Source organism: Helicoverpa armigera, chromosome 23, assembly GCF_030705265.1.
Source record: "Helicoverpa armigera isolate CAAS_96S chromosome 23, ASM3070526v1, whole genome shotgun sequence".
NCBI lineage: Eukaryota > Metazoa > Arthropoda > Insecta > Lepidoptera > Noctuidae > Helicoverpa > Helicoverpa armigera.
The window spans coordinates 5,349,960-5,377,914 of record NC_087142.1 but is presented as its reverse complement, the minus strand read 5'-3'; the positions used below and the strand labels follow the sequence as shown (position 1 = coordinate 5,377,914).

At 35.6% G+C, this 27,955-nt stretch overlaps 3 protein-coding genes across 6 annotated transcripts in view; 2 read left to right on the top strand and 1 right to left on the bottom strand.

Annotated features, from left to right (window-relative positions):
* LOC110380730 (uncharacterized) overlaps positions 1–27,955 on the top strand; it is a 222,030-nt gene that overhangs the window by 12,370 nt on the left and 181,705 nt on the right. The window lies entirely within an intron of this gene.
* LOC110383005 (trafficking protein particle complex subunit 10) lies at positions 458–15,857 on the bottom strand. Its single transcript, XM_064040922.1, has 15 exons — positions 15,508–15,857; positions 15,217–15,428; positions 13,890–14,282; positions 13,455–13,754; positions 9,736–9,945; positions 8,568–8,806; positions 7,939–8,121; positions 7,227–7,655; positions 6,486–6,969; positions 5,890–6,072; positions 5,224–5,457; positions 4,617–4,880; positions 4,237–4,318; positions 3,955–4,083; positions 458–3,598 (listed from the first exon to the last, which is right to left on the bottom strand). Exons 1-15 carry the CDS (start codon positions 15,569–15,571, stop codon positions 3,462–3,464), a joined length of 3,543 nt encoding a protein of 1,180 aa, XP_063896992.1. The 5' UTR covers positions 15,572–15,857; the 3' UTR covers positions 458–3,461.
* On the top strand, positions 16,266–27,227 carry Med (Medea). 4 transcript variants are annotated; one of them, XM_049837766.2, is made up of 14 exons: positions 16,266–16,450; positions 16,843–17,081; positions 18,100–18,274; positions 18,543–18,752; positions 18,961–19,326; positions 19,484–19,606; positions 20,031–20,162; positions 20,685–20,786; positions 21,335–21,465; positions 21,843–21,934; positions 22,232–22,400; positions 22,802–22,928; positions 23,762–23,906; positions 24,287–27,227. In XM_049837766.2, exons 2-14 carry the CDS (start codon positions 16,845–16,847, stop codon positions 24,354–24,356), a joined length of 2,079 nt encoding a protein of 692 aa, XP_049693723.2. In that variant the 5' UTR covers positions 16,266–16,450; positions 16,843–16,844; the 3' UTR covers positions 24,357–27,227. The 4 variants fall into 4 exon arrangements, with proteins under 4 accessions (XP_049693723.2, XP_049693722.2, XP_049693721.2 ...); XM_049837765.2 differs by having other exon boundaries at positions 21,317–21,465; positions 23,774–23,906; XM_049837764.2 differs by having other exon boundaries at positions 21,317–21,465.

Below are 27,955 nucleotides of genomic sequence, written 5' to 3'. Positions count from 1 at the left end.
ATTTAGTAGACGAAAGCAGGACATATATTATTTCCTCGCACATGAAAATGTCACTGATTTTGTTTGTCTGGTTTTCTTTGCAAGTTGAAAAACGCGCTACAATTTCAGCCTAACTTATTGCTATTCTGATAAATTCTAGTATTACGATGATTGTTGGTGAATTGTGGTGAATTAATACTTTAAGAATGCGCCGCTTGGTTACGCTTTATATTTTCTGCAGTGTTGTTAAGAAAAATATCTAAATTCGGGCAGAAGGAAGATTAAACCTGCTCGTATCCCTAAATCTATATTGATATGATAGAGGAAACATTCTTTTTAGTATGAAAAGTTTGAATTCTCTGGAACTTTTAAATTCTTATTGCCCCGAAAATCGTAGTGTTTCAGGATGTAATTTGCATTAGTTATGTTTTTTTATTTATTTAAGCAATGTGTGGGTTACCAAAATAAAACAATGACGCTAACAATAAACATTATATTCGTAGTTCTAAATATAATACATAGTATGAAACATAAATACAATCTGCAGTTAATTACGTCTATTTACATAAACATCTCGCTCGAGTCGACAGCGTTCAAGATTCTGGTCAAATATTACCAACGAAAAAATATAATGTCACTGGTATAGAGATGTTTTTGAAGTTCTTTTTATTTCTTTCTCTTCTTATTATATGTTTAACATTCAATACATGTCAAGATATAAATAAACACAATGATAATAATAGAATCCATTACAGACGATTTCACATTGACTTAAAATCTTAAATAGTCTAAGTGAGCGCACCTTGTATGTAATATTATTTTATGTAAGCCGTCTATAATGGACCTTTATTTTACTTACAAAATCAAAATAAATACACTTTATGGAAATCTCGATAACTTAATGAGAACTATAAAGCTATGCTATACGATATTAAACCAACTATAATATGATTAATCTAACATGCTACACAATAAAAAATCAACAACATTTAATTAAATTGCAACACTGAAATATACACACCGTCATTTTGCAATTTATCAAAATGTAATAAACCAGATAACTAAGCATCTTAAAAAAAAGAATATGTCACACCTACTGAGTAATGAGTATACTCTTTTTCTCTTTTGTCAATTTTACAGTCATATTTTACCACGGAAATGTTTCGAACGTACCGCTTGCCTTGCATTGCTATTTTCAGACATTAAATTATTTCTACAATGGCTAGCGTTAGTAACTAAAGAGATTGTGTACATCAATTTATTCTTTGGATTACTTATTCTAGACAAAGCTCTTTAATAATATTACTATAGACAAATATCATGATGTGGATAACAGAAATGAGCGCGTATAGAAGATGGATGTTATATTATTGGTTCTGAGAAACAAAAAATTATCTAGCATTCTTCATATTAAGTGAAAACACCCTGATTTGTTATCCATATTAGTAAATAGAAATATACATCAAAAACTCAACCGAAACAGCTCTTAACAAATTATATGCACCAGTAAAACTTAACTGAGATTAAATTAACAAGATATACAAAGATAACTTAATAGCTTGAATATTATTTAGTAAGAATTTGGTGGTTACTCTATATAAATCTAGCACCAAATTGTATTTACAACTTAAACATGTGAAAATAAAGAAAAGACGAGAATAAGACTAGGTATACATAATCGTTGTGGCGAAAATAATTATGGCATAGATGGAGATTTGTTTATTTTCTTATACAATAAATGATGCCCAGGTCAAAGAAAGAAGTGATTGTCAGCCTTATACTGAAACGCCACTCAATTTTAAAGACGGCTCAAACATCATTCTATCTTTATCACACATACGTAACTTGCCGCGACAGAAAGACTTTTAAGTAAGACTTAAACTTAAGTAACGTTTGAGTATTTCGAGGTATGTATGATGAAGCAGTAAGATAATGAAAGAAGCATTTAAGCTCTTTCCTACTGAAGATCATTTTGTTTAGTCAGACAATGCTCAGACCATTTCGGATCGAGCATGCAGACAGAATTGTTGAGTAATCAGATACAAATTTAAACTACATCCTAATAAAATATCTAGGTTTTATTGTGCATTGATTGCTTGTATATTATTTGCTCGAAACGAAATTGCACTCTGCATTATGAGGCAAATCAAAGCACAACGACGTTTATTAAATGAAAACTTTTCGTCGGTACCTTCTAAAAGACACACTACCTTTTAGACAACAGATACAGCAATAAATTTTACATTAATGTTTTTGGATTGAAAACAAAAATATAACACTACAGTACACGCACATACTTCTAACACATAGCTAGCTATTTTATTAGTTACCTAAATGTCTTTGTATTTAAATCTAATGTTCAACGCAGAAAGGGCGAAAGCTTATTTCCCTGTAAAGTTGCAGCGACAGGTTTTTTATAAAGATGAATTTGAAAACGCATAACGCTTAGGAACTCAAAAATCTATACATTTCACGTTTTGGCGCCTTTTTAGCCCATCATAGTTACTCTTGGGACAATATGGCACAAGTTTTAGCGAAATAATTAATTCAGTGAAATTATTTTCTGCGAAATGAAACATAACTTGTTACTATTTTTATAACAGATTTTTTAAAGTTTATATTATTTTAATTTCAATCAAATCACCGCCTTAATAAGACAATTTTTATTGAAGATGCCAAAGCGCATGAGTACAGGACAGAACAAATGAACATATTCAGTAGTAGTATATTATAATATACGCACATACAACCTTACAAAGCATATGATTTATCACATGTGGTGGTCCGAATCTTAGTCACATAGAATTTCGTAAGCAGTATTATATTTAACTTCTTATATTTTTCATAATTACACAGGAAAATATCTGTAAAAGCTTTTCTATTCTCTTCGGTTATACAGTTTTTCTAAAGTATACCATTTGAACATACGTTGTTTTAATTAATTTTAAAGCAACGCACATTCAAATCTTGCAAGTATTTAGTCTTTTACGCCATAGATTAATATACTTCTTTAAGCATACAAATAATTCGTTTGTCCCTAACACGAAACATCAATGTATAATATCAATTTAATATTTTTCATTAGTTTTACCACTAATTATTCAATACAATGAACATAATTATTGAGCCTGGCAATGTTACAACATTTCAAAAACGGAATGGACGTATTTTTTCACAATCTGTGTATTTTGACAGCTAGTGTTGTTTTTTAATTACTTAGTCGATTATTGTAGTAATGTCATGAATAGTCAGTTTTACATTTACATTATTTTGAGAAGAAAATCTCGCACATTTAGTAGTTCAACTTTCAGTAAATAAAAAAAAATAACCCATCATAAGCCATTAGATAGGAGATAATCAATTGTGACTCGCGTAGACCCGCGTTCCTACCTACTTCTATTGACCTCTTTAGTAACCAAAAACTAACTAAACCTGCGAGTTTCCCACCCCTATTTGCATATACTAAGCTCATAAACTGGGTCTCAGTTGGCTAGAACGTCAAGATGTTCCTTGGGCATCGGAGGAAGCACGTGCACTTGTTTCGCCTTACCTGCGTGGTACACCTGGCCGGGGCTGAACGGTTCCAGCCGGGGATGGGCTGAGATGTCTTTCTTTGGGTCTGGAAAATAATTTTATTTGTAAGTAAGACAAATGGTTTGATGGCAAAAGTCATGAAATTATTGTCCCGGCAAAAGTTTAGTCGATTATTAAAAAAATAAATAAAGGGATTGATATGTTATGAATTAATAATTTTGAAATTGAAGGTTTTTTGTAGTGCATTTTTATAGGGCGAGAGGTTGTAAATAAAGTACCTTGTTTCACCTTACGTGTTCCAGGGTTCAGGCAACTTTCAAAAATCCCATCGAGCATTTATGCATGCATTTAGCATGTCATGCAAATACTGTTAGAGCTATTTCTTTTTTTTTAACTTATACTTTTCTATATATCTAATCTTATACACTGTTATTATCTTACCTTTGGTATTAGCTGCAATATATTTGGACAGCCGGACGGTGGGCAGCGGCAAGTATCCTGCTACCAGCGGCATTACATCCAACGTCACGTTCTGAGGCTCCGTGCTTGTGCATTCCATTGTAATGACGCCTAAAATTGAACATAATATTAATGAGTTTTTTATTAAGACTATGCTAGAAAAAAGGTTAACTGTCTCGTTAAATTTACTAATTAGTAACTAAGCTGCTATTTTTAATTCACTGTTTGGGGTAGTTACATTATTGAAATTGAAAAGATGTTTACCTGCAGTCCGACCTAAAACAGCCCACATGGTCTGATCAGCCAGAACTTCGTACATTAGCGACGTGTATTCTGTCTCATTCACCTGAAATTAAAATAATCGAAGATTAAATAAGTGATGACAAATCATTGAGCAGTATATTTAAGAAACATGCCGTATCGATTTTATGGTTGAGAATCTATGCAATAAATACTCTTTTCAACTTTTACAGGCACAACTTCTATTGCTTTATATACTTTTGAATTTCCCATCATTCATATTTATGCCAGCTACTTGATTGAGAAAAAATGCCTAATTTTTTACGTTTTTACCCTAAACGACCTAGTTCAACTAAAATGTGTTACAATTTTCTATAAAGGAACATAACAAAATTTTCACTTACCCTCTGCACACTCAACTGCAAACAGCACATTTGGGAAGCCCTACAAAAGTCCGAGCCCTTACTAGGCTCCAACTTCGTCCTTATTACAAAGAGCGTAGTATAGTCCTGTATGTCAAAGGGACAGCTGAAAGGCCGGCTAATCCCTTCGACGTCCGTCGGCCTATAGTTCACTGAAAACGTGGCTTTCATTGGCCCCGCTTTAACTAATGGGTCCTTCAAGAGTTCCCACATAAATGATGCTGTGGTCCCGTCTGATGCTACCATCTGAAATAGGGAGGATTCTTTTATATTTTAAGGTATGTATGTATGTATATTTTATAGGGTGATAGAATTACGTTTTTGGTCGATTGGGTATTAAAATTGGTAAGTCCAGACAGCAGGATATCGCTGCTTCATCTATTTTATGTGGCTGTAAAATTATTTTGAAAAAGGTAACCCACATTTCTCATGATAGGTCACGATCCTGGGCGTGGTAAAAATCGATGGTAAGAAAAGCGATTTGTTCGCGATTTCCAGGGCTGCACAATAATTTAACGTAAATCTATTACTTAGGTAAACAGGTTTAGAGGTCGAAAAAAAGTTAAAAAAACCGTCAGAGTAAACTTACCATATGATCAGAATTCTTCGGATTCAAATCCGACACGGAGTTATTATTTCCGTCACACTCCAACTTAGGGTCAGTCAAGGCGAACTGGACGAGATGTACCACAGTCGACTTGAGGGTGACATGGATGAACTTCCTCGTGTTGGAGGTGAGGAGTCGCCAGGACGCCACCATGGGAGGGGAGAAGTGGAGGGGGACTTCGGTTACTGCTTCCCACCAGGGACAGGTTAGCCAGACCTGTGGGCAATGGGTGTAAGATATAACATAATGTAAGTATAATATTTTTCACAAGATATTCTTAATTTTTCCAGATGCGTATGTGCCTATTTTTGCAATGACGTATAAAGACATGATTGCAACAGTTTTAGAAAGAGTAGATCCTGAAATTATTTCTCTAATACATAAGCAGTCAGAATGTAAGACATTTTGCTTCGGAACACTTATATTTTGACGAGAATCCGATATTACATAATTCTAAATCCATGCAATTTTTGCATTTTTTATTTGCCTGGTAAAATATTTTCTTTTCTTTTATTTACTCGACTACGCAACGCAAAGGTTGTTCATGTGTTTATTAGCTAACATATGTATGACTATATTAAGTGTGGGTTTGTACTTTTATGCCACTATTGATTCAAATTCCATTACTTAAGCTTATTCCACACTCACCGTATGCTCAATACTCTTCTCCTTCCTAGGCTGCAACATAGCGAACAGTCGCAGCGGCACCCGCGTGGTCTGGAAGGGCTCCATAGCGGGTACTTTGATGGTCAGCTCTCGAGACATCGCCGTGTCGTCTGTAGCGAACCGAATGACGAGCCCTGTTGATGTTTTTAGTAGGATTGTTGTGTTCTGCAAGAAGGAATATATTATTTATCAATTTATATGTAAAAACCACTAGCGGGAACTATTTCAGAACCAGACAAAATCTAGGCTTAATCGATAAATGGGTTATCGCTCACTGAAATTACTTTTCAAATCGACAAAATAGTCTCAGAGATTAAGGCATTTAAAAAATAAATAAATAGGTATATAAATAATTCTTCAATTGAAAAATTAAATAATTTTTGAATAACATAACATGGTAAATAAGCAATATGAAATGTTTGGTTTGGAAACCAGGATAATTTAAGAAGTCACAAATCATAAATTCATTTGATATGTCAACCTATAAGATCACACAAAAAAATTATGAGTATGGTCTGCATCGTGGATTTGCCTCTTGGTATACATCATAGAACTCTATACACTAAATTAGAACCAACCTCTTTAATAATCGAGCTGCCACTCGTAACCACAAGCTCCATAGCATGTTCCAATCCAGCCACCAAATCCTTCTTCGGTTCAACCTTATTCAAATACACATTAACCCCTTGCGTGACCACTTCGCATCCCATCTTCGTGCCAATCAGAACATTGGACAGAAACTCCAATTTTTCTTCAATAAGCAAAGAGACTTGACCAAGCTTGAAAGTCCCACATTTTGAAGCCACAAAGTCTAGAACGAGGTCATTTGAGCCCGGTTTTAATACAATCCCTTCTACAGAGAAACAGTTTTCGTAGTTATTTCGTAATGTGGCTGAGGGTTTTCGATATTTGCAGCTGTCTGACCGTTTGAGGGTTACTTTAGGGTTCTGACATTCAACTGTCACTTTTTGTAGGGACCTGTCTTCTTTGTAGTGAAGTTGCGAGTTTATTTGTAAAGGATTTAGTAAAGGGTTCTTGGGTTTTAAGTCGTCCAGTCTTATGCTGAAATTGAAAATTAGGTAATTGTTATTGAGTCCAATATGGAAGAAGAAAACATGCTGCCCGACTCCAAATAAAATTAGGGAGGATGATAACACCCCACTGTCTTGTACTATTTTATACTAACATGTACTATATATTCTAGAAGCGCTATTTCAAACATATTTTCATAGGAGCATTATGTCAAAATGCACTAAAACTGCATTTGTTTACAAGTATGCCTGTGTTTAACACAGAAATTATTTCAAAACATATCTTACCTTGTTATTAAGTTAGTCGAATCATTATCAGGCTCGACAGTCCCCCGGCGCGGCGAATTGTTCTGCGAGACATTACCACTAACACTTAAATCAGTCTTATAACTTTTGACAGGCGTCCTCTTCTCCGCCTTATCGTCCTTACACCTCTCTATACTTATCGCTGCCCTAGTACAAGCCACATCCTTCGGCAAATAACTAACAACCGTCATGCGACATTGAACCTTATTGTCAGTTATATAAACACCACGTTCGGACGGCACTAAGCTCGCCGATACGACTTTGAAACAATCGTTCAACTCTGTGAGGACACTTTCAGGCTTTTTGGACAGTTCCTCTCGTATAGATTTCATCATTTCCTCGAAATAGAAGTTTCTGACTAGGATTTCTAATTCGGCTGTACTTGCTATTGTTGCTGAGAGCTTTGTGTATCTGAAAGAGGAGATTTTATAACTTTAATAGGCGAACAATTTATACAGCTTTTATAAACATGGTCAAAATTTCATGTTTTGTATTAAAAAACATATTTGATTTCTTGTATATTTATATAAAGTGTCATAAACCTTTGAAAAATTTATAACATGTGGTCAGCTGTGCCAGCATACTAAATGAACATATCTACCCAACTCTTCAGGACTACAAGGCTTATCCATTTTATAACTACGTAAAGAAGTGCCTACTTAATGTATGTAAGCAAGTAGGTATAAATACATACCTATCCATATCCCCCATTTTCTTAGCAGCGGCCACCAGTTCCAGCCTGGTCTGAGCAGCCAGGTCCCGCCAGCCTTGCTCCTCATAAGACCTTAGAGCATCCATAAGGAACACCACGGCTTTGCCAGTCTCGCCCAGTTCCGAGTAGAAGGCTGCTAAGTCGCGACCGATTAGACGGGCGAATCTGGAAAAGGTTAGGAATATTTTTGAAAAAATCGAAATGAACTTGTTTTCTGATTCGAATGTTAAAGGAAAAGTTATATTTAAGAAGTACCTATTAATTATATTAAAAAAAAAAACTATTTTAATTCAGTTCTTGAACTAAAGGTTCAAGTAGAAGTTTAGATGGTAGATACTTGTTCTACCGCGGGTAAATGTGAACGTAGTTATATCCTATTTCAGTAACGGGACAAACATTTAACTATACCACTGCAGCTCCTGCAAACTGTGTAATTTATGGCACTAGAGAAACTACTGAAGCGCCATCTATGAAAGAAATCTGTTCTTTATACTTCTAAACCAGCAAACTTGCGAGCGTCAGTTTATTTTTTCGATACCCCCCCCCCCTCCATAATTTAACTATCAAATCACAATATACATACATGATTTTTTACAGATTTTAACACTAACCTTAACCGTCCAATATGCTTATAAGTCCCCATAGCCAATTCAGCTAACTCCAAATAGTACTGTTGAAAGCAGGTTTTACTACAAAGTGCTTCCTTCAGTCTATCTGTCGGGGTCGGATGCTGGTTATTCGTCTCATTGTCTCCCATTCCAGCTGATAGCATTACTACCAGGTGGAGCTGCTCTGATGATGGTTCGGGAGAACCGGGGAGTAGGCCGCATAGCTTGCCTAGCTCGTGTAGCTGGAAGAAACGATTGTTTGGTAAGGTTTTAGTTAATCATTGTCATCATATCAGCCCTCTATTCTGCGTTAAAGAGACGTTGAGAAACTTACATGCTTAAAGGAGTAGAGTCTAATTAATTTGGTCTTTAAAAGGTCAAGGTTTAAAAGGTCAGCAATAAACATAGTTACTCCTTGCGCTTTGCTTTTTAGAGAGGCCATGAAAAGGGATATTTATTTTTGGAAAAAATACTGAAGCCAAACATTATGGTATTGTCTCTATTAAACAACTGTTAATATTCAACCCACAGAATTTAGAGAAAATGGATACATTATACAATTTCATAATTGGGAAAATGATCTCACATTTCTAGTCTTAAGAAAGCGTTTAAGCTGCTCCGTCCGTAATCACAGATACATAATTAAACAAGGTAATTGACACCTGTTCCGACCATTTCTGGCGTGAAGCCAAAATGCGAAACAACAACATTTGTAGCGAAGGGGCTCGGCTGGACGATGATTGATGTTGAATGATGTATCACAAATCATAAAATATACATTATTCTTGACTATTCATTGGCTATTCATAGAAAATTGTATTGCTAAGCTAGAAGACAAAACAATTGTGCATTCTAGGGTGATACAAATACAATAGGTAGAAAATTAAAACTTTAGCAAACATACTAAGTAAAAATTTCATTATTGTTGCGCAAACTGCGCAAAATGATCGACATGCGCATTTTAAAATGAATATTTTTCTAAACATATCTCTTCGTCCTTAGCATTGTGGAGAAGCGGTACCTACTTGTGTAGGACTTCACATATTGCGCAAAATATTAAATATGCGTAAAACATTTCCACATGCGCAAAATATTGCCATATGCGCAAAACATTGCCATATGCGCAAAACATAGATAAAGGCACATTTAATAATTATAATTTACTATTTACCTTATCCTTAGCATTATGCAATAACGGCGCCTGAGTAGCAGTACACATGTCCAGCGCATTATTATTGGCGGCCAATCTCTCGCATGCGCGTAAAGTTTCTGCGCACGCGAGCTGAGCCCAGCAGGCGGCGGCGCCTTCGACCGCGGTGGCGCCAAGCAGGGATAGTTCCACTAGCGTGTTGTGAACCGTGGATAGGCAACGGGAGGCGATCTGAAAGACAATGATAAGGTTAATTTGTTAATTAGGTAATCAGAAATTCAGTGTAACCAAGGGGTATTGGGTTGCCAGGGTTATTGGGTTGCCAGGATTACTGGGTTGAGGAGTTCAGATTGGCAGTCGCTCCTTGTAAAGCACTGGTACCTACTCAGCTGAATCTGGTTGGACTGGAGGCCGACCCCAACATAGTTAGGAAAAGACTCGGAAGATGATGATTCAGTAATTCACTCTCTCTACATTGATTTTTCCTTAGTGAAACTACAATTACTCTGTTCATTGACCTGTACCATTCTCCCGTAAATTAATGCTAATCATTTTGTAACGCGAAAATGGGGCATTCAAATAATTTAATGAGAAGTAATAGGTAATGTAATGGATCCGTTATGTATAGGCACCTAAACGCGCCCCGAAACCTCTACGTTAAGTAGTGAAAATTATTATATTACGAAAAAAAAACTTTATTGTGAATGATTATCTTTATGAATGATTCCATTAAGCCATAGAAGCAAAATGTGTAACAGTAAATTGTTCCAATTACAACCCACAATGCGGTAACGACAACAATTAAGAACTCATCACACTTATTATCTAGACACACGGCAGTGTGTCCGCCAAGTTCGAGCAAAAAAAGCGACACACCGGCCGTGGGTTATATTACACGAACCATTTCGGGCCAAATTCGACCCCCCTGTAACTCAAAATCTATTTTATTTACGCATAACAAATTTCTAGTATCTGTTGAGACCCCCTCACTTATCTAAAATACAAAATTTCATTAATATACCTATTGTAGGTCTTGAGATATTGACGTCAGAAAATTGCTATTTTTACTATACACTCACTGACTGACTGACTGACTGACTGACTGACTGACTGACTCACTCATCAAAAACCTAGACCACTTCCAATGGTCGTATTGACTTGAAATTTGGCATGGAGGTAGGTCTTTATGTCAAGGTAAAGGGAAAAATCTGAAAATGGCCAAGTGTGAGTCGGTTTCAAAATAACGAAGGTGTTTTATACCCGGTGTAAATTTATACCCCTAAGGAACTAAAACGAACTAAATTTATTTATATTTATATAATATATCTTCGAATGGTACAAAGGTTTGTATTTAGTCAAAGTAAAGTAAAAATCTGAAAACGGCCAAGTATGAATCACTTTCGAAAATAACGAATGTGTAACTTTGATCCACGAACATAATATATGATAACATGTCATGTCAGTCAGTTGGTAAATCTAGTCCATTTAGTAAATCTAGATCATTTCTTTGTAAGAAACATAGTGCATATTAAAAAATCTAAAAAATAGTATAAATGAGACATTTCTTTAACTAACTTCATCATAAGAAAAAATAAAATAAACAACCTTACAAAAATAAATGAAATCCCACCCAAAACAAAATGTGAAAGACTGCCAAGTTCGATAATATGGGAATGCTTCGCCTATAAAGAAGTGAGATCTGAATAAGTACCAAGTTCCATACACATTAAAAATAGTTACTTTTAATGATGATTACTTGGCAAGTTTTAATAGAAAATTAAATACTTGATTCATTGCGTTTAGTAGGTTTATAACAAGGTGTATGAAAACTTGCCAAGTAACATCATTAAAAAGTAACTATTTTTAACTGAGGTATGTGTATGGAACTTGGTACTTATTCAGATTTCACTTCTTTTATAGGCGAAGCATTCCCATATTATCGAACTTGGCAGTCTTTCACATTTTTGTTTTGGGTGGGATGTAGCTTATACACGAAAGTTTATATCCCGATGACATAATTCCATCATTATTGTCTACTCTTGACCTACCACAACAGTCAATAGACAACTAAACACAGGTTTGTTAATGATAAGTCATATGCGTTACACATGGCTGGCCATGGAGAAAATATTGGATTGCAAATACAGGTTTGCACATTCGTTAAAATGGAATACTGGTGTAAATGTATTGAGGTGGATGTAAATGCATTTTGAAATGTGCTCAATAAAATTCAGCTGGGGTTTTTTGAACGTCATAATTTTAAAAAATATCCGAAAGGCTTGCTATAAAAATGTTAAGAAATCTTCAATTTCTCTATATTGTTTGATTGAGGTGTTTAATTTACTATAATTGCCACCTATTTGCTCAAAACAGCAATTCAGCGTTTTATTTTCTTTTTCTTTTAGAGAAAAATTCTCAGCGAAATATTTATGTACTCGTCAAAGTAATGAATAATTCATGTTTCGCAACACTTATTGCTTATTGGACAGTAATTGGTTCGTAATTATCTTCAATGCTCGCGTTTGATTGTTTGCACATAAACTGTACATCATGAACAAAGAATATAATTATTGAAATAGGCTAGTTATTAGTTTTATGACTCTTCCTTTTCCAGGTGACAATGATATTGGCCAAAAATGTTAAAGAAAAATACTGGAATTGATATCTACTTTAGAGAGGTGAGGAATATATTTATCAACACACTTTTCTTTTGACTAATAGCTAGAAGTAGAACACTTAATTAGTGTAATAAAATCTCCATGAACATCGCATATTACTTTAGTTAGACAAGATTGATCTGTTTGATTCTTATTTCCAAGTTTATCAGCATACACTGCTTCATAAATTACAGCCTATAGTCTAATAAATAAATTACTGAACATGTATCAGTAACAAAGATAACTTATAGTTATAAATCTTAAGCGACGGTGTAGTTAGCAGTAATTGAAGTATTCTTGCGTGGGTAATGATAGTCACACTACAGAGTTATATTTCACGTTCCGCATGAACTACTAGATATGAGACGTTTGTATCATGGATAATATGATAGCTTTATGGATATAAGCATTCACTTTTATGGACTTAAATAATATTAATGGCATCCTAGCCAATTGTTGGCCACGGCGTCTGATCTTATACAAGGAGATCAGCCAGCCACGCAGGACATGTTGTAGTGCACAAGCATTTGCGCAGACACAGACGCACTGTCTATTCCTTCACTCTCAATAAAAAAAATCCTAGTAGCTTGAGGGCTGTGTTCTGAATTTCTATTAGCGGTATGCGTAACGGAACTCACGGAATGTACCGAGGAATTTGGCGAAATCAAATAGGGTGTTATGGAAATCGAACTGTAATGTATGTATTGAATTTATAAAATTCCTAAAATTCTATTTCCTGTTGGTCAGAAAACTGTTAGTTATGATACCTAAAGTAGAATAAAAAGAGTTGTAAAAAATATGTGTTTTTTTGTTTGTAGACACGAACTGCTAGGATTTAGTTAAAAGTGAACTTAAGTAGAGTTATTGACCTAAATATGGTGCATATTAATTTGATAAATATGCAATATGTGGTAGGTGACTAATCCCTTTTGTCATTTAATGAATGGTACGAAATGATAAGCTGCTATCTGAATAAACATATAAATACAGTAAATACCTACAATGACTTTTCCTTCCCCTTGCGCGAATACGGGATAAAACAAGACCTTGAAATTAATTGAAAATATACAATAAATAACTTACCTCCCAAGGTTTGGATGAAGGAAGTAACATGGCACTTTGACGTTGAAACAAATAGCTTCTAAAGTCCAACAAAGAAGCTTTCTTCTTTATAATCAACTCTCTAAGATGCTGAGGAACTAAAGCCGTGAGTCTGACTGCCTGCCAAGACGTCACAGGTTGCTTGAACGTGTCAAGCCATTTTGGACTCTCTGTCACATTGGAATTGAGCACAAATTGAGAGAACAGAGCGTCTAACTCGTCATACTGGACTAAAGCTTCGTCATACAAGCCTAGCATTTCTAAGACAAATGCTAGTTGTTCCTGAAAAAAAAAGATAAATTATTGAGACAATTCTAAAGTAGCTATGTCTTTATCTAGATAAATACTGGGACTGTTTTAGCTCATCTTAAATGTCAATTTTTTCTGAACAACAACATTAATTTTGTGAAAACTTACCTGCAAAATAAAATATTTACAAAAATCCCATTCTGGGTCATTTCGTTTCTCCCTCTGCTCTCTCATATACTCCTCAAACTTAATAAGAGCCTTATTATAGGCCACCAGGACAAAATGCCTTATCTTTGCCACCAGCGCTCTCCATGACTCGGCACTCCTTGCTTCAGATTTGATAGGATTTATAACTGAAATAAATCTATCCTCTGTCTGTTTCACACCAAAATCACCTTTGATTTTGTCCAAAACAGTTGTCCTTGGTAATAGCTTGTTTGTTTTTCGTATGTCATAAGTTTCCACTAACACTATCATCCAGTCTGTAATGCCACTTTTCTCGAGTTGCTTCAACCATGCCTCTATGTCTTCTCGTAGAGTTGTCTTATAATATTCTATGTCCTGTCAATGGAGATAAGAAAGGTAAAACATAAACACAATAAGTGTTTTAGGCACTAACACAAAATATGTGATAGTTCTCCAAATTGCTGTAAATAATTTCAGCCTACAGTTATCTAAACAAAAAAAATTATAAATATAATAACAAACAGATAAGGAAACTGGCCATAAATAGAGTACACATTTTACTATCACACTATTTTATCATTGTTACAGTAAAACATTCAAAAAACTTAAGATCTGAAACATTGCCAAAAATACTGTACAAACCCACACATTTTGAATACATATAACAATTACTTCATCCGTTTGCAAGTAAATAATAACAAATGTATTGCAATGTTACAACACAATACTGTGTATATTGTTGCCAATTTTATTTTGTAAAACTTTATGATATATTTTATGACTTTATAAATACAAATTGCTACACTTTTATAGTAAAATGGCGAAATCATTTTGTATAGAGATAGGTAACTGGAGTAATTGGCTACTTTTTCTCCAAGTTCTATCAAGGGGCAGCTAAAACTGCAGGGAATTGCTATTTGTTTTGTGACAATGAACCAGATATTAAAAGTTAATCTTGGTTTAAAACCAGTAAGTAACCAAGTAACTTTATCAGTAGAACACCTTATCTTACATATATTTTTTTACTGCTAGTTCACCATTCAAGATATTATTATAAGGTGTCTCTAAAATGGATAGTTGTCATATATAAATAACTTTCAGTGAAATGGTGTAGGAGAAATTACTAACTTTTCTTTTTGCATTGTTTGTTAACATAAAATCACAGAAGTATTAACACAGTAGCAAGTTATATTCTAAGCAAAAGATGGAGAGCACCAAAAACAATTATTTAAGGAAGAAAAATTTTATTTGGATTATTTCAGAACGATAATGGACTATGAGATAAACAATAAAAATAAAATATACAAACCACACAGTCTGTCCAGTAAATATGGAATATTGGTTTCTTTAATAAGTTCAGCTCTGACTGAACCCTGTCTTTATTATACTTGGTGAATGATGCCTCTAAGTAAACAGCCTTGGTGGCCCGTCCATAAGACCTTCTCCATTCACATGAGTCCTGGGGTATGGCGGCCACCAGGGGCGCCTCTAGGGTGCAAAACAGATTCCAGTCTCCCGCGCCTACCATCAATAGAAATTTATTTATTATTCCAATCCAAATTATTCCAACATACATAAACATAAGGTGGTCGAAACTTACATGTTACAATTGGTTTGTGTGTCATTCCTTCACGGTCCCCTGTAAGACTATCGACACCCTTCATTTTTCATCTGCTTTTCATCATCAGCACAATCCGTCGATTTTGCGGGCATGACACAAATAACACTTCGCTTATTAGCGCAAACGGAATCCACCCACTTTACTCTCAAATATTAAAATACAACAACCACAAGGATACACCAATTATATCGCTACAGCTAATTGAATACGCTGGATATTTTAATTATTTCTCATTATTTTTAACTCGTTTTGACTTTTTTGAAGAAATTAAAAACGAGAATTTGTCAAAACTCGCTGTCATCACCCAACTCGACAGATAATTGCGTTTCGTTTCATTCATGTTTTTGTTGACATATTTTACTCCTTGTTCTTTGCTTTGATAGTGTTAATACATTTTACAATTTCACCGATGTTGGCAAGTGTTACATACAATAACCGATTTTATATACTTGAATAGTGGGTAAAAGGCAACAAATTGGTGCATCACAATTTCTTGGTAAAGAAAGAGAGTAAAGGAGCAATGTAGTAGAGAACCTCGTTATTTTCAAGACATCCATTATGAACAATACATACTGGATTCTTCATACTGAAACATTCTTTAGCATGTGGAAATAGTTGCTCCTGCTTAAAAATAAGAATTATAATTGTACATACTTCTTTTCAGTCAGGCTTGAGCCTGATCAAAAATAATGATTTTATGTTATTGAAGAAGGCTGAATTGGGCTGCTGCCATTAGCTAGCAACATTAAATATTTATCGCTCTATGTCTATGGACCGCCAAAATGTCGCTTTCTGTTTTGGTATCATCTCACAATAAAAGAAATTAATTTCGCTAATTTACTCATTACTTTATTGAATAACAGCAAAGTGATTAAATGCTTTAATTTGTAAATATTTAAAGCAAATCTGGTGCATCAATCAGGTAATTTCCCATCTCCTAGATATCATAGAATAGATCATTTCGTTTTGTGAATAATTCCTTTTATTTTCGGTTTTATTATGACTAATTTTTATGAGTTTCTAATATAAATTACGTTCATATCCGCATGTTACTTAATGAAATTAAAAGTTTAGTAGATATTGAACAGAATATTTACGTTCGCAGCTATGTAGCTATTGTACGGTATTCCTATTTGAAATTAATTAGGTGCTCATTACTTTGTCTAGTTATTTCACTTACTTTGCGGATTATACTCATCCTTTCGAGCCCCATGTGTGAAGGACTGTCCGTTTCTCACAAACAACGGTGTTATATCTGCATAAAATCTGAAAAGTTGTATTTGTAACCTATAATTTGTAATAATTGGTTCTTAGCCATGAATACCACGGCACCGACTTCGGCGGATGCTTGCCTGAGCATCGTGCACTCGCTGATGTGCCACAGACAGGGTGGAGAGAGCGAGGGCTTCTCCAAGCGTGCCATTGAGTCTCTGGTGAAGAAATTGAAGGAGAAGCGGGATGAGCTGGACTCTTTGATAACGGCTATCACAACTAATGGAGCTCACCCTAGTAAATGTGTGACTATACAGAGGACTCTAGATGGCAGATTACAGGTAATTACAGATATAGCTAATAAAAATAAATTGTATTATTATTATTTGTTATGAAATCTATCAATTAGGTATAAAAGCTGCACTTGCTATGCACTTTTGGCAATGAAAAATAAAACATTACACAGAAATGATTACTCATATCTCTTCCTGTGTATGTTGTGTAATCTGATCTATCAGATATTAAGATAGTTTAGGGCTTCTATAAAATTATCTACTTAAATGAACATTTTGTTATGACTCAGTACCATGTATCAGAAATGTTTTCAAAATTTTGAAGCAAAACTATAATCAGCAATTGATATCTCCAATGATATTGTATAGAATTGCTTTACAATGTATCTATTCTTAGAAATCTTTATGATAATATGTAGATTCTTCTGGAATTAATTTTAATTAGATGGGTTTTAATATGTCTGCATTAAGATTTTGGTGGCAAAATTAAGAATAAGCTAATGTTACATTTCCAGGTTTGATTTAAAACTGAAATATGTAAATAATGTTTTTATTTTGCATCCTCGATTTGACACACTGAACAAAATACACCAATTTTTTCTAAACATGCTGATTTATAAAGAGGAAAGAAATACAATTTATAATAAATTGTAAATAAAGAAATACAATTTATAATAAATTGTATTTCTTTTGTTTGTGAGATTGTTTGTGAGAATTCAATAGAATTTAAGAGAATTCTATTGAATAGAATTCATAGATTTATTATAGAATTCTCACAAACATAATAAATTGTTACATTGTCACAAACATAAACAATTTATTATGTTTGTGAGAATTCTATTGAATTCTTAAAAACAACTTTTATTTCCTTAAAAACAACTTAAACTAGTCCAATTTTGCAGTCTCTTGCAGAAAAGGCTAACTGAAAATAATTACCTAATTCAGTTGTACAGGTACTCTGATAGCCTGTTTGGGGGGCCTATTTAATTGCTACCCTAAGGTACTATTTGGTTAATCCAGGACTGTTCTTAAGTGGCCCAGTATAACTGAAAATTATTCTTTGCAGGTGGCAGGCCGAAAAGGTTTCCCCCACGTGATCTACGCGCGCATATGGCGATGGCCAGACTTGCACAAAAATGAATTGAAACACGTCAAATTCTGTCAGTTTGCTTTCGACCTCAAATGTGACTCAGTCTGTGTGAATCCTTACCATTATGAAAGGGTTGTCTCCCCAGGAATTGGTCAGTATCAGTCATAACAGCTTCTTTTAGTTTGGTCTATTGTGTGTAAGCGGTTTGACTAGGCTAGACAATAGCCTGTCTAGACATACCCCTACCATAGTAAAAGTTGTTGTTATTATTAATTTTTAAATCCTAGTTTTATTACAACTTTCACTTCAGTTGCATCAAGACTTCCGGCCAGCATCATCAATATAATTCTTTTTGGAGTTTTATTACTGTATTACAGTGTACTTGTGTTTATCTGTTCCAATGAAGAAAACATTTCCAGATTTATCAGGTCTCACCCTGCAGTCGGGGCCTAGTAGGTTAGTGAAGGATGAATACACAGCCGGTTTGAGTGGAAACGGTATGGATATGGACACAGGAGAGATGGTCACCATACAGCACCATGCGACCAGTCCTCGACATCACCACACGCCGATGCCGCACCATCATCAGCAGTTCCAGACGACAAATATTATTATTAACCAGGGACAAAGTAAGTCATGTTGATAAAAGTTGTTTTTGTGTTGTACAGTCACGAGAAAATGCATTTTTTGGTACGGCTAGACAGGGACATAACTTTTTGAGTTAAAAATTGACATCCTTATCTAGCCAATGCCATTCAAAGAGTTATTATCTGTTTAGTAATTGTGGTAGATTTATTTTCGCTGCATGGTAAATTTATTTTGCGTTGTGGTTACTAGCGCCTGAAGGCGTTCCGAACATGTTTTCACCGACGCACGCGCCGCGCACTCCGCTGCGGGCCCCAGCGCCGCATCCGCCGCAGATGTGCGGCCCGCACCCGGGGCCCATGCCGGGGCCGCAGATGGTGGGGGCCCAGTCGCCCTTGGGAGGAGGGATGGGGCAAGGACAGATGTCGTCGCCTCGCCTGGCTGCGGCGCCTTCCATGTCCCCAGCTACGCCACAAATGCCTTCAATGAACAGGCCGATGTCGCTGCCGAGTCCCCAACAGATGGCGCTGGCGCAGCAGAGAGCGGTGGCTCCCAAATTGGAACCGCCCGATACGATGGACGCTCGCGCTATGTGGCTGCCTAAACGAATGAATCATTGTAAGCTTTATTGTTTTTGATTTGCACTGTATTTTTAATTTTTATTCACATTATTTTGCTCATTTGATTGGTAGTTATTTGTTTAGAGGTTCTATGTAAAAGAAGGTATTTTAGGATCAATGTTTATTGCTATTTAATACTGGTGTATATGTTTTAGCTGCAATGCCAGTCACTATGTCTCCGGGTGCCACAACTCCTCTCATAGATGGTTCGACCACTACCTTCTTCACTTCAGAACAAACTTCTAATGATTCTCCTCAGCTCGCGCAGCCTTTGTCTAGTAAGTAAACAATAACAATATAAAAAAAACTTCAAACTTGCGTGATATGACTCTTTTAAAAGTACGGGCAATAATTTACATTTCAAACATTCTAGTTGCACTAATTAAAAGCTAGGACTTAAATTAACAATGATCTATGAGCCACTAGAGACATTAATATGACGACTAATACCACACCTATTAACCGTTTATTTTAGGTATCCACTTAGATGCTAGTTACATGTTAAAGACATAAACCAGGTGTAATTTTTCAGTTTGTATGTATTTATGTTTGACCCCAATTATCTGACGTTCGGTTGACCCGATTTTGATGCGGTTTTCAACGTAGTGTTTTTCATATTTACGGAAACGGTTTTAGGTATATGGTTTATTACAGTCGTTTTTATTGTTTAAAATTAACAAACTACGTTTCTTTACCAATCAGACAGCCACGCAGCGGGCACAGTGTCCCCGGGCTCCGGCGAGGGCTCGCAGCAGAACGGCTTCACCACCGACGGCAGCCCCGCGCCGCAGCCCAGTCCTCTGCCGCACCGCACCCAGCATCAGCAGCAACAAGGTAACTTATATACTAGTATACAGACAGCCACAGCGGGCACAGTGTCCCCGGGCTCCGGCAACAGCAGCAACATGGTACCTTTTCGCTGTAAGGTACGGCGCGGGCCCCGACTAGCCGCCCTAGATCCGGCCCTGGTACCCTGTGCTCCTGTAACATTATAATCAGGATATTTTTTTGTTTGTTATGTAAGCTTTGAAACTTCACAACCGATTTGAAAAATTGTTTCACTATTGGGAACCTACACTATCCTCGGGTGACACAGGCTATATTTTATCCGAGTGCGGGAAGTAGTTTCCACGGGACGTGGTGAAACCGCGGGAAAACACCTGGTTTAATACAAATGTGTTCGTATTATACTTATTTACCTACCATTTTTCCCAATGTAGGTTTTCTCCTTTTAAACCCCCGTTAAAACAAGCCATTGAGTTCTTAGTCATTTGGGAAATATTCTTTACTACACAGTTGGGAATCTGAGCTACATATCTAAAACACCTGAATTATTAACAAAATGTTCTTCTACAGGCACCTGGACGGGTAACAACACGCTGACATACACGCAAAGCCTGGCGCCTCCGCCCGCCGCGCCGCCCGTCCCTCTCGACGCTCCACCACATCATCACTATTGTAAGTATATTGCTCGTATTTTTGAACTAGTAGCCTATCCCAATATACTGTCTGTGGTTTTGCTTACTTGAGATAGGAATTTAGAACGCAAATCAGGTAGATAGAATATTGGAAATGGCTGAAAACTAACGGGTTAAGACTAGGGTTTATATCTGTATTTAGCTGCTGAGACTCTAAGAAATAAATTACATATTGATTTTTCACACTTACGCGAATACTAGTTATTTAAATAAAGCAACAACTGGATTAAATAATATTGATAATAATCTCGATAAAATCCGTAAAAGTAGTTTTATTTAAATAATAATACATAACAAGGACTGAGATAAAGAAGATTCACCGCCTTTATGTTGGATTATAGATAAAGATCTACCATTAAAGTTTCTTTAGAACGGTACACTCAATTTTCATAATAACAATTAAGTTGTTGTTCTATTTTAATCAGTCTTCCTTCCATATCAAACATGACTTTCCCGCTATAATCTATGTATATCAAACAAAACAAGAATAAAATACTAAAGCCTAAACAGTAGGGCAACCCGTTGCAGACAATGGCAACCCCGGCGGGTTGTTGTCAAGCCAGCCGGCGCCGGAATACTGGTGTTCCGTGGCTTACTTCGAGCTGGACACCCAAGTTGGAGAGACCTTCAAAGTACCCTCCAGCCGACCCAACGTTACCGTGAGTATGATATCGTCGTTGTTTCATGTTATTATTATTTTGTAAATTATTTTTTTTTTCACATTTTAATATCGACTTTTGATTTTACATACATTTTGCATTTCAATTTTTTATCATTATTGGTCAAGTACAGATTCATTCTTTCTAATATGAGAATTTTGCATATTACCTATACATTATTTTTATTTCTACACTATATATTACATTATTTTTGTGTTGTGGCGAATAATTTTTTAAAATATGTTCGAATCAAATATAAGATTCTAAGCTATATGTTCTATCAAAACATCCACAAACTGCCATACTCCAGCCTAAAAATCTCCTAGACATGAAGAAGTTTACAAAGATTTTGTAATAAAAATAATATATATTTCTAGGTTGATGGCTACGTAGATCCTTCAGGCGGCAACAGATTCTGCTTGGGCGCTCTCAGTAACGTGCACCGGACAGAGCAGAGTGAGCGAGCAAGGTAACTATAATTATAACTGTCAAAATACACTGGCTAAATAATCTTTTGTCAAACTTGTAGGAATTTCTGGAAGATTCAACAGAATTTAGTTAAGTAGCAAAAAAGGTTTGCGCACTGGGTTTGCGCAAGACTTAAGCGCAAACCTCAATCACATGTAATTTTGCGCAAAAACTGCGCAAAACTGTGTGCAATATTTTAGGTATCATATTTCAGTAATTTATATTGAGCCACGATAGCGTGAGATGAGCGTTATATACCAATTATGGTACAACATAACACCGATGCCATCCATTCCAGGTTGCACATAGGTAAGGGAGTGCAACTGGACCTGCGTGGTGAAGGCGACGTGTGGCTGCGCTGCCTGTCCGACCACTCCGTCTTCGTGCAGTCCTACTACTTGGACCGTGAGGCGGGTCGGGCGCCCGGCGATGCTGTGCATAAGATTTATCCTTCTGCTTGTATTAAGGTATGTTTTTTTTATTATTTAATGAGCTGTACTGCAGACTTGATGGTCCGCGCTTTTGGTTAGTTTTACATTATTATATTTTTTACAATAATCGTCGTCTTGTAGTAACTCTTTCGAACGATCCTACTGTTTATCCTCATCCTAATTCTTCTCCGATCCTAATTTTTATTTTTCCCTTACAAAATATTCTGATAGCTAAACTTCTGTTAGCCTATCAATATCTTGTCTGATTAACTAAAACTTTTGGTTTTGGTCTCGGATAGCAATATCTTGCAGACATTATAAGCAGCTTTTATCCGGCAGATAATATTAATTGACACTTTATTGGTAGCCAGTGAAACCGGGCCTGAAACTCTTTTTATGTATTCATGTAATGTATCTAATCCTCATTTTTTGACCAGGTATTCGACCTCCGTCAATGCCACCGTCAGATGCAGACACAAGCTGCCACAGCTCAGGCCGCGGCCGCAGCTCAAGCCGCCGCCGTCGCCGGTCACATACAGCCACAACATCCCACCATGAACAAGTGTACGTATTGCCTACTGTAGTGCAGAATGTTAATAGATAGTAGTAGTTGATGTGTAGGTTTGAATGAGAATAGACATTATTACTAGATTAGAACTAGGTGTTAGTTGACGCTATACCTGTTTAATTTTTTGGATTGATTGTACATATTCTACCCTACCGTAGCTCAGAATGTTCATAGATAGCTATAATTAGTCTGTGGGTTTGAATATACATAAATAGACATTAAGCTATATTTTATTTTATCCATTTAACTCTTCTAGCCCACTGTGATTCATAACTTTAATAGAAACTTACGTAGTAGCCTACTGTAGTTAGGTTCGAATAAAATACAAATTAGAATTGGTGTAGTTGAAGCTATATTTTCTTTCAACCGTTTTTTTATGACAGAATTATGAAAGCCAATCAATTATTATTTATTCATTTCAATTTCAAAAGATGTGTGATTTGATTAAATTTTTGTGTCTTTTTATATATTTCCATAAATAGAATTGTTTTAGTTTAAGCTTGATTATTATTTGCCTGGAAAACTAGTTTAACGTCTTTGTCATGAACAAATGTCACCTTCAGCCTCAATTCGGTATGATCAAATCCTACACTTCACGTTTCGACAGTTACATAACTTGCAGAATTTTCGAACCGCCTTCCAACTATAATTTCATTGAAAAATAAGAGCAACCAACATCCAGTTTCCACCCAATAAAAACATATATAGACAAACTACATTATCATAACCTTTATCATACCTGGATTTTACAAAAAATCAAGGCAAAATGGCCGCCCCCTATCATCACTGTGCCCAGTCCATGTGTGTTTGAAGTGTGTCACGCTGGCAGGTCTGTCAGCAGCCGCCGGCATCGGGGTGGACGACCTGCGGCGCCTGTGCATCGTGCGGCTCAGCTTCGTGAAGGGCTGGGGGCCCGACTACCCCAGGACCTCGATTAAGGAGACGCCCTGCTGGGTTGAGGTGCATTTGCATAGGTAAGTTGTTTTTTTTTTTTGTTCTGTATCGAGATTTTATTCTGGGCCAAAGTAAAGTTAGTTTATGTTATTTGTGACGTTATACAGCATGGCAGACAAAAAGTCGACGATGACTCACAAACTATTGGCTAAACAGCAGAAATTGCGATGTATTGCTTTATACTTTCTACCGCATTTCGGAAGACACGATAAATTGGTGGGTCCTAGTGAGACGCTATGTAAAAGTATGGATTGTCGAGGTCAGATAGGCAGGTGCTCCATATAAAACACTAGTTTTTAGCTGCAATCCAGTAAGACTGGAAGGCGATCTCAACATGTTGGGAGAAAGTGGCAGGTGATGTCTTTAAACTTCCTTTATATTCCACATTAATCTTCCGCAGAGCGCTCCAGCTTCTGGACGAGGTCCTGCACACGATGCCGATCGACGGTCCTCGGAGCACCATCGAGTAGGAGTTGATTGGCTTCTTTTGAGGCCTTCGAGCGACCACACAGTGCGGGCACAGGACCCAGCAGTGCGGTGCAGTGCACGGGATTGTTCTAGTGATGTGATGTGCCGAGTGAACCACTGACATACTACTTGTGTCTCAACGTCTACCCGTTTTTTTATCTGTGAACAACCCTATGAAGTGCCACGGTTATTCTCGGGACTGATGAAGACATTGAACGGTTTATGTTGTCCCCAGAACATAAGTAGTATGCCATTTAGTCATTCTACAGAGCAAGATGCCATATGAATAGCATTTATTTTATTAGTCATTATTTTTAAAATTGTGATCACAAAATTACTTTTTCGGCCTATGTCTTCCAAATTGTTTTGTCTTCCGGCATTTAAATGTTTTATTTCATTTGGTTTTGGTAAGAAATTTGTTGGTTTTTGAAACAAAAATGTAAGTTTGCACCGGTTGTGGATGTGCATCGCTCGCGTTATAATAAAGGTGAACTTATAATTAATGTCTTGTATCTATTTATACTAAAATATAAGTAGTCGCAGTAAATAAGTTAAAATATAATAGATATGTAACAGTATTGAGATGGAACAAACTAAAGAACATATATAAGGGATCTCAGTAAAATATTTTTCACAAATCCTAAATGAAGTTATAATAATGTAAGATATTAGTATTTATAAAAAAAATATGAACGGCACATACAAACATTGTCATTGCTCAACCGAATGAAATGAGTTAGTGATTCTATTTGTGTAAACAAACGAATTTTAGTAACAGCTATACCAAATTAAGGCATTTTTTATAATAAAGCGTAGTGTAGATGATAAAACAAGACATAATTATGGTTCAACTTGAAAGAAGCCAAATGGGAATTAGCTTTCGATAGAGAGTTCTATCGCATTGTTGTAAGGTAGTTTTAGAGTAATTTATGATATTTGTAGTGTTGAGGAAGTGAGCAGAGAGGCGCAGAGGGTAAGGCTGTATTTTTGTTAGCGTGATGTGTGCCTCATTAGAGGAATTGCATGGACACACATACATCAGCCATACACATATACATTTAATGTGTGTGTGTATAGCCGTTGTGTGATCCTATTTCGTTATTTATTTAGTTCTAAAACTACAAAGTTCATGCAATTTCGCTAAGTCTATAGATGATCTGTGATGAGCTAACAAAACGTGTATAGTATGCGTAAGCGCACTTGAAGTCGGCTAATGTCAAGTTCTCACTAAAAAGTGTGACTTTATTATTTTCGGTGAATGTCTACACTAGATGTAAGTTAAGAATAAAATGACATATTTTGTGTACGAGAAACGTAAATGGTTATAGATTATAAGGTTAGTAATGGTGTTTTTAAAAAAGTGTATGAGATTTTTTGTCGTTTGCTTAAGATTTGCTTTAATTATTATTACTTGGCAGATTAATAATTATCTTGTGTTGAATGATTTTATACAGTTACTGTTAGTGAACGTTAGTGTTTTCGATTTTTTATCATAATTATTTTCTATTAAGACGAATACGATCGAACTTGTCGATGATAAACTAATATAGTGTTTATTATTTTAACTCTAACAGAGAGAATATTATGCTTGCAGTTTTCTTTTTACATAAAATAATCAGTTTTTTTATAAATGTTCAATTTTACGTTGACAACGAGTGATCATCACAAAATATTATATTATTTTTGTTATTGCTTATAACGGTTTAGTTTATGCGTCGGAATTTTACAATTTACAATTATTAATATTGTTACCAATGTCTTTGTAAAGATTCGGATTATGCAAGTTTTGTAAATAGTACAATTTATTGAGAATATTTTTCGTATAACGTGAAGCGCGATCACGCTCCCCAATTACAAAGCAAAGAAATCGCGAGACGGTACTTAGTAGTAATCTATATTCATGAAAAATTCTCTTAGAAAGCTTCTCACAAAATCGTGTATCAAAAATACCTCTTTATAGTGATGAAAAGGATTTCAAGGGTTTTAGATGATATTAATACGTGGTAAGTTTTTTAAATGATGTTGAAGTTTTGAAATAATAAAGATATTTGTCAAATTCTACATGGGACAGTTATCGAGAGCCGTAATGTTGGAACCTCTCGCGTACAATTATATTGTAAACCATTGACTAACAGTTATTGGAGATATACCGAAGTTATCCAAAGTTTGAAGACTAATGTTTGTTGTTCGTATGAACATTAATAAACTATGGCTTTTGTAAATAAGCGCGTCGTATTCTTGTTTAAAACAAGTTATTGAACGTTGTACCGGCGACATCGATGTGGTCCTATATCCCGTGAGAATGATTTCGAGCAGCCTGTCTTACATTTTATTGTGATTAGCGTAAAGTCTGCCAAGTTAGAACAACATTGGTAGCGTCCTAGTTAGTATTAAGCGTTAGTATTGACTGAGAGGCGCTATTTCTTCTTGCCTAATTTACAGTAAAGAGGTACAATTTATTGTGTATTATTTTATTCTCAATAATTTTGTTGGCAGCTTGTCTGGAAGAGAATATTCTATCTTCTGATTCAAAACATAAATTGATAAAGGCAAGTTGAAATGTTGCCAGCACTTATAATGACATTTAATATTAACAATTAAATATTTAATTCAGTTCGACAATTAAATAGGGTAAAAATCTTGTCATGAATTGTTGTAAACAATGTCCTCGCAATTTTACGTAAGAATTTTGTGAATTTTAGTAATATTAAGAAACTGCCATGTATTTTTGACATTTCACTGTTGTTTTTCACTTGAAACCTGGTGTTTGTTGAACAAAGAGGGATGTAGAATGCACACCGTGTAACATAGCCTTTAGCGCATAGTTAAGAGTGAAACTATGAAACAAATGAATATAAAGGTTATTCCTCTAATAGTGGTTTTATTTTCGACGAGTGTGTATTTTCATAGTATGCCGATGCTACCTAACAGTTTGAGAGAATTTTCAAGTCTCTTAAATATTTCCTCAAAGGAGGCAATTTAGAATGTTTTCAAGTATGCTGTGCTTCGCGTTAATACTTTTCTATTACCTAATACTTGTTACTTACTTAATGCCCTTGCAGGTAGTCGAAGGGAAGTTGACCTTAAAAATTCCCCATGGGAAACAAATCTTATCTCTTATTTATTGTATTCGCAGAATTATGTTCAACCATAGTCTTTGTAGATCTTTAACGTTTCCTTGAACTAATGGATTGTAAAACATGATGAATATTATCTATCCACTTTTATATTTTTAAAATTTTCACACGTCTTGCAGTCGAATAATATTTATTAATACTTAGCTATTATTAACTATGATTATTCATAGCAAAATCTGTATTTCAAACTTTATTGTCCTTTCAAAAAATGTCGTAAGTTGAAAGAGAAAGCGATTTTTGTCATACCTCCCTATCTTTTGATGACCTACGGTGCGACTTTCTATCAAGTGAAATAATACTTGCACAGCACAGCATACGATACTCAATAGATCTTTGGCGTCTTAAAACTTAGGATAAATCCAAAAAGCCCAAGTCCAAGTGTGATAGCAGCTTTAGGTGCTCTGATCGAGACACAATGAGTAGTCTAGGCAACTAAAAACGGTTCGCTAGTCCCTACTCCCTTG

Coding starts and splice junctions, on each gene's coding strand:
- Med (XM_049837764.2), top strand. CDS start 16,845: ATGAATACCACGGCACCGACTTCGGCGGATGCTTGCCTGAGCATCGTG. Junction 17,082..18,099: donor CTCTAGATGGCAGATTACAG/GTAATTACAGAT, acceptor TATTCTTTGCAG/GTGGCAGGCCGAAAAGGTTT. Junction 22,401..22,801: donor ATCCTTCTGCTTGTATTAAG/GTATGTTTTTTT, acceptor TTTTTTGACCAG/GTATTCGACCTCCGTCAATG.
- LOC110383005 (XM_064040922.1), bottom strand. CDS start 15,571: ATGAAGGGTGTCGATAGTCTTACAGGGGACCGTGAAGGAATGACACAC. Junction 9,946..13,454: donor CTTCATCCAAACCTTGGGAG/GTAAGTTATTTA, acceptor ATTGTCTTTCAG/ATCGCCTCCCGTTGCCTATC. Junction 6,073..6,485: donor GCAGCTCGATTATTAAAGAG/GTTGGTTCTAAT, acceptor TCCTTCTTGCAG/AACACAACAATCCTACTAAA.